Source organism: Salmo salar, chromosome 13 (assembly GCF_965601325.2).
Source record: "Salmo salar chromosome 13, fSalSal1, whole genome shotgun sequence".
Classification (NCBI taxonomy): Eukaryota; Metazoa; Chordata; class Actinopteri; order Salmoniformes; family Salmonidae; genus Salmo; species Salmo salar.
Window position 1 is genome coordinate 43,801,198 of NC_138303.1, and position 11,653 is coordinate 43,812,850.

At 41.6% G+C, this 11,653-nt stretch overlaps 1 protein-coding gene across 1 annotated transcript; it reads right to left on the bottom strand.

The window, feature by feature from the left end:
- Positions 1 to 7,616: 7,616 nt before the first annotated feature.
- Positions 7,617 to 11,510, bottom strand: LOC100194703 (transposase-like). The gene is given in 4 exon segments (NM_001139756.1): positions 7,617 to 9,148; positions 9,738 to 10,890; positions 11,356 to 11,382; positions 11,497 to 11,510. A coding segment is annotated over 1 exon segment (1,014 nt). The 5' UTR covers positions 10,771 to 10,890; positions 11,356 to 11,382; positions 11,497 to 11,510; the 3' UTR covers positions 7,617 to 9,148; positions 9,738 to 9,756.
- Positions 11,511 to 11,653: the final 143 nt, after the last annotated feature.

Below are 11,653 nucleotides of genomic sequence, written 5' to 3' on the forward strand. Positions count from 1 at the left end.
ACCAGCAACAGTGTGTGAAAACCTTGTGAAGACTTACAGAAAACGTTTGACCTGTGTCATTGCCAAAGGGTATATAACAAAGTATTGAGATAAACTTTTGTTATTGACCAAATACTTATTTTCCACCATAATTTGCAAATAAATTCATAAAAAATCCTACAATGTGATTTTCTGGAAGAAAAAAAATCACATTTTTTCTGTCATAGTTGAAGTGTACCTATGATGAAAATTACAGGCCTCTCTCATCTTTTTAAGTGGGAGAACTTGCACAATTGGTGGCTGACTAAATACTTTTTTGCCCCACTGTACATCCTTTCACATGAATACAACTACACGGCTGTCAAGCACCCATGACCCATTAAACAGGGGGCTCCCGAGTGGCGCAGCGGTCTAAGGCACTGCATCTCAGTGCTAGAGGCGTCACTACAGACCCTGGTTTGATTCCAGGCTGTATCACAACCGGCCTTGATTGGGAGTCCCAAAGGGCGGTGCACAATTTACCTAGCGTCGTCCGAGTTAGGGTTTGGCCAGGGTAGGCCGTCATTGTAAATAAGAATGTGTTCTTAACTGACTTGCCTAGTTAAATAAAGGTTTTAAAAAACTGAGTTGGGTGGTAGGTTCCAAATGTACTGCTGCCCTTTGAAAACGTCACTCGTTGCTTCAATCCACCTTCCAAATGGATGCAGACATGTCCCCAAAACATTCAACATTCTTGAACAGACTTTGAGGTATATTTGCTCGGTTTGGTTGGTGTGGCTTGAAGCGATGAGTGATGTATTTAAAGGGCATGCCGACAGCGTTCCCCAAACCCTCCCTGTTTTTCAACTGGCCGTTCAGAACAGCACCATTTCCGTTTAATTGAACTTAACACAACGTTTTTTCATACTGAACACAGCTAAGGTCTCCCTTTCTGAAAATGCATCCCAAATGGCACCCCATTCCCTATATAGTGCACTAATTTTGACTAGAGACCTATAGGCCCTGGTTAATAGTGCACTGTGAAGGGAACAGTGTACCATTTGGGATGAAACTCTCACCGCAGACCAAAGGCCTACCATTTCTAATACAAATGCCTTATCAGATGGTTAATACGTTCACACATCAGTTGGGTTGGGAGTTGCCAAAGTAAATACACTGTACATGCATTAGTCTCTTCTCACAGCCCCTGTGAGGTGGCAGCTGTTAGAAGACGATCTATGCATGCAGCAGTAGTCCAAGGCCAGTGCCAGAACCAATTGGATGGGCATTTGATTTCTATATGTGTGGAGGGGGGGGGGGAGGGGGGGGACCTCCTGTTTTGTCCTAATTTTGTTAATGGGTGTTATAATAAAGTTTGAGTTTGGGGAGGCATGCAATTTCTCCTACCATTTCTACCTATCTGCCTGTCAGTTGTGATTATTTTTATATGCACATTTTTGTGGAACAGTTTCATTTCAGTAATAGGTTTTTCGTTTCTCAAAAGTATCGTCATGTGGTTCATCATAGCAATGTGAATCTAAAAGTTGAAATTCAACTAATGCATATGCCATATGGACACATTGATACACTGTGATCCATTGGCTGCTAAAGCACATGGAAATCAGAGATAGCCCATAGTTCAATGCCGCAGTAGACTTATAACTTCCATTGTCAACTAAGTAAAATACATAAAGGCCTAAAGCGGACAAATAAAAACAGTAGAAAATATCCTGATGACAATTCAGGTTCTTTGAATCGCATTCTCCACTCAGCCTGTCTGCCTCACTTTCTATCTGTCTTGACTTGAGCTATTACTAGTGAAGAACAACATTGTATCAACTTAGTATGTTGGCTTGTGCTCAGGCTCATGTGCTCCTTCCACATTATCAGGACAGAGAAACCACACACATGCTCATTTCTCACATGGAGCACTCCAAACAAAAGACAAGAAAAAAAATTGACAAAGCTCCTAAATTATGGTAATGAAATAAACCACTACTTATTTCTCACAAGTGCGGTAGGTTGTGAACTCTGCAAACAAAGTTTCCACTCTGAGAATGGTAAATGACTGTTATACATGCATTAGCAGAAATTAATCTAACCAAATGATGGGGATTAAAGTTACATTTACTCGGCCTACTGGTTGTATATGTAATGGAGAATTGATTTAAAAAAAAATCTAGGGCAAACAATTCACAATGAAAAAAATGTATGTGCAAGAATTGGCGCACATTCTGGAGAGCTGAGTGAGTGTTAGTTCGTTGAAGAGACTCCTACTAAATCCTACTAAACAAGCTAGATCTACTCAGGGTTTTCTAACGCTAACCAGCTTCAGTTGGCTTCACATTCTATCTCACTGGCAGGCTTCTTACATATTAGAGTTTCCATCACTTCTGAAATCGTCATGCTGCCAGCACGCCCACAAGCGAGCCACTCTTGGCGGCCTAAGCGCCACGCTGCAATATACCGCTTGCGGAGATCTGAGCGGCGCGCACTCGGAGCGATAGAAAAAGTTCAGCTTTGCTCTACAGTACTTTATGCAAATTACACGCGGCCACCGTTTCCGTTAACCAATCCGGTGAGGAGCGGATGTTTGCTTGAAAATCTTCTGTTCATGAAACATAGAGCCGTCTGTCATTAGTTGCAGTCAAGAGCAACCAAAAAAAGATGGAGGAAAGCCAATCGGCGCAGGGTCTGGTATTCCAATTCAATATGATGTGGTTTTGCTAGAATACAGAGACGAAATCAAATGGTCAATGGCATTTGGAAGGATTGCAGAGATTAATGGTGTTGATGGTGGGTGAATTCGAAATTTGCACGTTTGCTTGTGCTCAGACCCTTTGACTTTTTCCACATTTTGTTATGTTACAGCCTTATTCTATAATGTATTACATTTCCCCCCCCCCCCCCTCATCAATCTACACACAATACCACATAATGACAAAGCAAAAACAGGGTTTAAAAATGTTAGCAAATGTAAATATATATAAAAAAACAGAAATATCACATTTACATAAGTATTCAGACCCTTTACTCACTAGGATGCTACAAGCTTGGCACACCTGTATGGAGGTCGGAGCACTCTGGAGCAGGTTTTCATCAAGGATCTCTGTGCTCCGTTCATCTTTCCCTCGATCCTGACTAGTCTCCCAGTCCTTGCTGCTGAAAAACATCCCCACAGCATGATGCTGCCACCACCATGCTTCACCATATGGATGGTGCCTGGTTTCCTCCAGACGTGACACTTGGCAATCAAGAGTTCAATCTTGGTTTCATCAGACCAAAGAATCTTGTTTCTCCTGGTCTGAGAGTCCTTTAGGTGCCTTTTGGCAAACTCCAAGCGGGCTGTCATGTGCCTTTTACTGAGGAGTGGCTTCCGTCTGGCCACTCTACCATAAAGGCCTGATTGGTGGAGTGCTGCAGAGATGGTCTCCACAGAGGAACTCTGTAGCTCTGTCAGTTTTACCATCAGGTTCTTGATCACCTCCCTGACCAAGGCCATTCTCCCCCGATTGCTTAGTTTGGCCGGGCAGCCAGCTCTAGGAAGAGCCTAGGTGGTTTCAAACTTCTTCCATTTAAGAATGATGGAGGCCGCTGTGTTCTTGGGTACCGTCAATGCTGCAGAAATGTTTTGGTACCCTTCCCCAGATCAGTTCCTCGTCACAATCCTGTTTCTGAGCTGTACAGACAATTCCTTCAACCTCATGGCTTGATTTTTGCTCTGACATGCACTGTCAACTGTGGGACTTTAGATAGACCGATGCTTGCCTTTCCAAATCATGTCCAATCAATTTAATTTACCACAGGTAGGCACCAATCAAGTTGTAGAAACAACTCAAGGATGATCAATGCTATGAGTCTCATAGCAAAGAGTGTTTATACTTATGTAAATAAGGTATTTCATTTAAAAATAATATATACATTTCTAAACACCTGTTTTTGCTTTGTCATTATGGGGTATTGTGTGTAGATTGATGAGGAAAAAATTGTATTTAATAACTTTTAGAATAAGGCCGTAACGTAACAAAATGTGGAAAAAGTCAAGGGGTCTGAATACTTTCCGAATACACATTATGATTCTCATATATTATAGTTTATGGCTCTTTCAGTATACCTGTGTCATGAGATTGATGATTATAGCTCACTTCCTATAAAATACATAGGCCTACATGTAAAATACATAGGTCTACATGTAAAATACATAGGTCTACATGTAAAATACATAGGCCTGCATGTAAAATACATAGGCCTGCATGTAAAATACATAGGTCTGCATGTAAAATACATAGGTCTACATGTAAAATACAGAGGCCTACATGTAAAATACATACAGTGGGATCCAAAATTACTGGCACCCATGACTGGCAATGCACAAACAATACTTAAAAAAATATAAACAACATAATTATAGAGATAAACTCAAAATACCAACATGTGAGAAATACTATACTTTATTAATGTTTCAGTGGAACCAACCAAAATCATACAATTATTTAATACAAAATCAATTTAACCAAAATCAAGGTTTCATAATTATTGGCACTCCTCATTTAGTACTTAGTGCAACCACCTCTGGCAAGGATAACAGCATGGAGTCTTTTCCTGTAATGTTTGACAAGGTTAAGGAACACATTTGGAGGGATTTTGGACCATTCCTCTATGCAGATCCTTTCAAGATCCTTCACATTCTTGGGGTGGCGCTTATCAACTGCCCTCTTCCACTCAGCCCACAGGTTTTTGATTGGATTGAGGTCCGGCGACTGAGATGGCCAGGGCAGAACATTGATTTTGTTGTCACAGAGCCATTTCTGTGTGGCTCTTGAGGTATGTTTCGGGTCATTGTCTTGTTGGAAAGTCCACCTACGGCCAAGTCCCAGCCTTCTGGCAGAGGCAACCAGATTGTCAGCCAAAATTGCCTGATACTTGGTGGAATTCATTATGCCATCAACCTTAACCAGTGCCCCTGGACCTCTGGAATTAAAACAGCCCCAAAACATCACTGACCCCCCTCCATATTTCACCGTGGGTATGAGGTTCCTCTCATTGTATGCATCTCTGCTTCGACGTCAAACATGCCAATGCTGTATCTGACAAAAACGTTCAATTTTGGTCTCATCGGACCAGAGCGCCTTCTTCCAATCATAATTTAAATGACATTTGGCAAACTCCAATCGCTTGCGTCTGTGTCTTGGGGTCAGAAAGGGCTTTCTTCTGGAAACCCTTCCAAAGAGCCTGTGGTTGTGGAGGTGGAGTCTGATGGTGCTTTTTGAAACCTGGTGACCCCAAGACGCCACCAAGGCCTGCAATTCTTTCACAGTGATTCTAGGGATTGTGTTGCTTCTCTCACCATCCTCCTCCCTATCCTGGGGGCCAAAATGCATTTCCGTCCTCTACCCATGAGGTTTTCAACTGTTCCATATCTTTAGAATTGTTTTAATAATTGCCCTGACAGTGCTCAGTGGTATATTCAATTGTTTGTGGATCTTCTTGTAGCCATTACCAGATTTATGAAGGTCTACGACCATCTGTCTCTTTTGAACTGCCTTTTGTTTTCTTCATGGTGTTGGATGACAGCGGGATATTGCATGTGTGTTATCTCATTTTTATACCCTAGTGAAACAGGAAGTGATGTAATGGCTCAATATAGTTCCTTAAGACTTAGATAAACTTAAATAAGTGGAATTTAATTTGTGGTTTAATTTTGGTAGATGTTATTTACAATAATCTTTAAGGGTGCCATTAATTGTGAAATCTTGATTTGGAGGACATTGATTTTTAATTAAATGGAACCAACCAAATTATTTTGGTTGGTTCCATTGAAACATTAATAAAGTACAGTATTTCTCACATGTTGGTATTTTGAGTTTATCTCTATAATTATATTGTTTATATTTGTTTAAGCATTCCTTGTGCATTGCCAGTCAGGGGTGCCAGTAATTTTGGAGCCCACTGTAGGTCTACATGTAAAATACATAGGCCTACATGTAAAATAAATAGGCCTGCATGTCAAATAAATAGGCCTGCATGTAAAATACATAGGTCTACATGTAAAATACATAGGTCTACATGTAAAATACATAGGTCTACATGTAAAATAAATAGGCCTGCATGTAAAATACATAGGTATACATGTAAAATAAATAGGCCTGCATGTAAAATAAATAGGCCTGCATGTAAAATACATAGGTATACATGTAAAGTACATAGGTCTACATGTAAAATACATAGGTCTACATGTAAAGTACATAGGCCTACATGTAAAGTACATAGGTCTACATGTAAAAGACATAGGTCTGCATGTAAAATACATAAGTCTGCATGCACATACAGTGGGGGAAAAAAGTATTTGATCCCCTGCTGATTTTGTACGCTTGCCCACTTACAAAGAAATTATCAGTCTATAATTTGAACGGTAGGTTTATATGAACAGTGAGAGACAGAATAACAACAAAAAAATCCAGAAAAACGCATGTCAAAAATGTTATAAAATGATTTCCATTTTAATGAGGGAAATAAGTATTTGACCCCTCTGCAAAACATGACTTAGTACTTGGTGGCAAAACCCTTGTTGGCAATCACAGAGGTCAGACGTTTCTTGTAGTTGGCCACCAGGTTTGCACACATCTCAGGAGGGATTTTGTCCCACTCCTCTTTGCAGATCTTCTCCAAGTCATTAAGGTTTCGAGGCTGACGTTTGGCAACTCGAACCTTCAGCTCCCTCCACAGATTTTCTATGGGATTAAGGTCTGGAGACTGGCTAGGCCACTCCAGGAGCTTAATGTGCTTCTTCTGGAGCCACTCCTTTGTTGCCTTGGCCATGTGTTTTGGGTCATTGTCATGCTGGAATACCCATCCACGACCCATTTTCAATACCCTGGTTGAGGGAAGGAGGTTCTCACCCAAGATTTGACAGTACATGGCCCCGTCAAATGATGTGGTGAAGTCGTCCTGTCCCCTTAGCAGAAAAACACCACCAAAGCATAATGTTTCCACCTCCATGTTTGACGGTGGAGATGGTGTTCTTGGGGTCCTAGGCAGCATTCCTCCTCCTCCAAACACGGCGAGTTGAGTTGATGCCAAAGAGCTCCATTTTGGTCTCATCTGACCACAACACTTTCACCAATTGTCTTCTGAATCATTCAGATGTTCATTGGCAAACTTCAGACGGGCATGTATATGTATTCTTGAGCAGGGGGACCTTGCGGGCGCTGCAGGATTTCAGTCCTTCACGGCATAGTGTGTTATCAATTGTTTTCTTGGTGACAATGGTCCCAGCTGCCTTGAGATCATTGACAAGATCCTCCTGTGTAGTTCTGGGCTGATTCCTCACCGTTCTCATGATCATTGCAACCCCATGAGGTGAGATCTTGCATGGAGCCCCAGGATGAGGGATATTGACAGTTCTTTTGTGTTTCTTCCATTTGCGAATAATCGCACCAAATGTTGTCACCTTCTCACCAATAATGCCATCATACTGTGTAGGCCTATGGCTGAATTGGTGATGCATGCCATTATGATGAGCTGCAAAACGGGTTCACTTCGGCTGATATCCTGAGACAAGAGAGATAATCAAAACAGATTGGAGAGCTCACAACTAGAAAAAAAGGTCATGTTCATTTGAGAAAGCGACACAGAAACACATACAAATTAGAGACAGATCTCCTTCACACCTTTATGTTGCAGAATTGTGATCTGTGATAAAAATGAATCTTGACACTGGTTCATCTTGAATAATGTTTTTGAAGTTATCAAATAAAACAAGTTTAAACACTTCAATGAATCAACATTGAAGGAATCAACATATCATTTCAAAATGTACCAATAATCAAACTTATTTGTAAATATTAGACATCTTAGTAAGTCAGCTGTTATTACTAAAGCATCATTTGGGGTGAACAAGAATATCCATACCAAAGGTGGGCAAACTTGCTCCACTCCCTGATCTACTGGGTGAGCAGACTTCTATTCCAGCCCAGCAATAATACACATTATCACCTCATTAGGTTTGATAAGTTGAATCAGGTGTGTTAGTGCTGGGCTGGAACAGAAGCCTGCACACCCAGCAGAAGGATTGGCCTGCTACAGTTGTAATACCTTTGTAACCTATAATTTGTGTGACGTTTAACTGTATTGTCGTATACAACATTTGCTAACATGTACACATACAAGGATGTGCCAGCAGTCACTTGGGACATTCACCGTGACCTCATCTGCAGACAGCTTTCACAGCTCTTCATATCTCAGGAGAGACATCAGAGAATGTTTTTTTCTGTACCGTAAGCCACCTCATTTTAGAGAATTTGTCAGTACATCCAAACAGCCTCAGCCTTAAATTATGCAAGCTCATGTCACTTAGCTATAGTATGTAGTTTGTTAGCTAGTGGTGAATTAGCCTACAGTAGCTAGTTGACATTAGCTAAACGTTTGAATACATTCATGCCTATCAAAGCAGCCAAAACGTACCATTATGCACAAGCATCCCCCCATATTTATTTGTAAGTCAGTGTTGCATTGCATTAAGTTTCACATGCATTCTGTCATGTCATAAAACATTTAATCAGTCTTCCTCAAATTATGAGTCTTCGCAAGAGGGTTATCAGATTAGGCCTCCACTCACAGTTCAATCATTCTGGGAATTAGTGAGATCGGGAGCAGGTTAGTTTAAGAATTCATTGCCTTAAACTGACCAAGCTAAAAAGGTGAGCCACTTCAGTATGACTGGTTATCCCGAGTTCAAAGTTGACTCGAACCTGCTTCGTAGGATACCCCTCAGCTAGGTTAGCGTTACAAATCTTTGCAACTGAACTTGATTGGGCATAATGAGAAATAATGGCCTCTTAACATTTTTAAACCCAGTTTCAGATTTCAAATCAATATTGAGTCAATTTAATTTTAAACTAAAAACTTTGTGAAAATATAAACAAAAGCAATGGAGTAGGGATGGCTTTGTAAAAGAGTAAAGAATGTCCCCATATCAAATCTCCCAGGCAGGTGGTTGACCAACAGTAGCACCATCTCTTCGTAGCCTCTCATTGGCCTGTGTCTTGTTTCAGACTTGGGAGATCCTTGGTCCCATGTTGTGTCCATGAGAAAGGTCACAGACATGGTTTTGTAAAGGGGCAGTCTATTTTGACCTCTGCCTCATCTTTCGCCTCTTGCGCTTCAGCCTGCGCATACGCTTCTTTCTCCACTGAAAGAGAACAGAGGGGACAATGTTAGCGATACGGCAATACATAGGTGCCGAAACACCTGTACTCGTCAACTCAGAAGCATGGTTGCATAGTCATACACAGCAAATTGCTATCAATACCATGCAAACTGAAGCCGAGTATGGTTAACATGCGCTCTAGTGTAGTGTGGACATTGCAGTCATGCACACCCACCAATTGACTGAAAAGGCCCGTTTGACATTTGTAAGTATTGTACAATGCTTGGCTTCAGTAATGATACCAGAGCCATGCATTTAGAATGAATAACCTGCCTACTATGCTAATTTACTCAACTTGATCACAACATTTCTGTGGTTTGACACATAACGTTAGTTTGCTAGCCACATTGGCTAAGTGGGAATAGAGATGGGAATCTAGCAAGTGTTGATGCAGCAAAACACTAACCTCAAGTAGCTAATGTACAGTCGTGGCCAAAAGTTGAGAATGACACATTAATTTCCACAAAGTATGCTGCATCAGTGTCTTTAGATATTTTTGTCAAATGTTACTACGGAATACTGAAGTATAATTACAAGCATTTCATAAGTGTCAATGGCTTTTGACAATTACATGACGTTGATGCAAAGAGTCAAAATTTGCAGTATTGACCCTCCTTTTTCAAGATCTCTGCAATCCGCCCTGGCATGCTGTCAATTAACTTCTGGGCCACATCCTGACTGATGGCAGCCCATTCTTGCATAATCAATGCTTGGAGTTTGTCAGAATTTGTGGGTTTTTGTTTGTCCACCCGCCTCTTGAGGGTTGACCACAAGTTCTCAATGGGATTAAGGTCTGGGGAGTTTCCTGGCCATGGACCCAAAATAGCGATGTTTTGTTCCCCGAGCCACTTAGTTATCACTTTTGCCTTATGGCAAGGTGCACCATCATGCTGGAAAAGGCATTGGTCGTCACCAAACTGTTCCTGGATGGTTGGGAGAAGTTGCTCTCGGAGGATGTGTTGGTACCATTCTTTATTCATTGCTGTGTTCCTAGACAAAATTGTGAGTGAGCCCACTCCCTTGGCTGAGAAGCAACCCCACACATGAATGGTCTCAGGATGCTTCACTGTTGGCATGACAAAGGACTGATGGTAGCGCTCACCTCTTCCCCGGACAAGCTTTTTTCCAGATGCCCCAAACAATTGGAAAGGGGATTCATCAGAGAAAATTACTTTACCCCAGTCCTCGGCAGTCCAATCCCTGTACCTTTTGCAGAATATCAGTCTGTCCCTGATGTTTTTCCTGGAGAGAAGTGGCTTCTTTGCTGCCCTTCTTGACACCAGGCCATCCTCCAAAAGTCTTCGCCTCACTGTGCGTGCAGATGCACTCACACCTGCCTGTCGCCATTCCTGAGCAAGCGCTGTACTGGTGGTTCCCCGATCCTGCAGCTGAATCAACTTCAGGAGACGGTCCTGGCGCTTGCTGGACTTTCTTGGGCGCCCTGAAGCCTTCTTCACAACAATTGAACCGCTCTCCTTGAAGTTCTTGATGATCCGATAAATGGTTGACTCAGGTGCAATCTTCCTGGCAGCAATATCCTTGCCTGTGAAGCCCTTTTTGTGCAAAGCAATGATGACAGCACGTGTTTCCTTGCAGGTAACCATGGTTGACAGAGGAAGAACAATGATTCCAAACACCACCCTCCTTTTGAAGCGTCCAGTCTTAGTCGAACTCAATCAGCATGACAGAGTGATCTCCAGCCTTGTCCTCGTCAACACTCATACCTGTGTTAACGAGAGAATCAGTGACATGTCAGCTGGTCCTTTTGTGGCAGGGCTGAAATGCAGTGGAAATGTTTTGGGGATTCAGTTCATTTGCATGGCAGAGGGACTTCGCAATTAATTGCAATTCATCTGATCACTCATAACATTCTGGAGTATATGCAAATTTACATCATACAAACTGAGGCAGCAGACTGAAAATTCATATTTGTGTCATTCTCAACTTTTGGCCACAACTATAATACTATCAACCATTTCAGTTGGCTCAGAAAGCCATGGCTAATGATTAAATTAAATAATTAAATTTGGCTTAGCAGGTAGTTTCCAAATTGTATGCAGTTTGTTATTGTGCCTACAACTAGTTAGACGACTGAACTAGCGAGTAAGTTAGGTATTCGCTGGCTAACTGTTAGCTAGCATAGCAACAAGCGGACTACAAATGAATTGTTTAGAGGGGAAATGACTCACCTTGGCCCTCATGTTGTGGAGGGGTGTCTGTAAGGAAAGGGGAGAGAAAGGTTGATTAGTCGGATGGCTTTTAGTTGGAAAGAATTATTTTGGAATCGTATTTGACGTTAGACAACTCCTGAAATTCAGTTCTCTGTGTACCTTTACAAGATGGCACCGTCTCCAAGAAGACCGTGACTGTTGTTCGATTGGTAATTTATACACTGAGATTACGTCATCATTGTTGGACGCTCATGAACTCTGGGAAATGCAGCCAATGATTTTTCAACGATTTTTTTCCGTATAACTAACCCCTGTA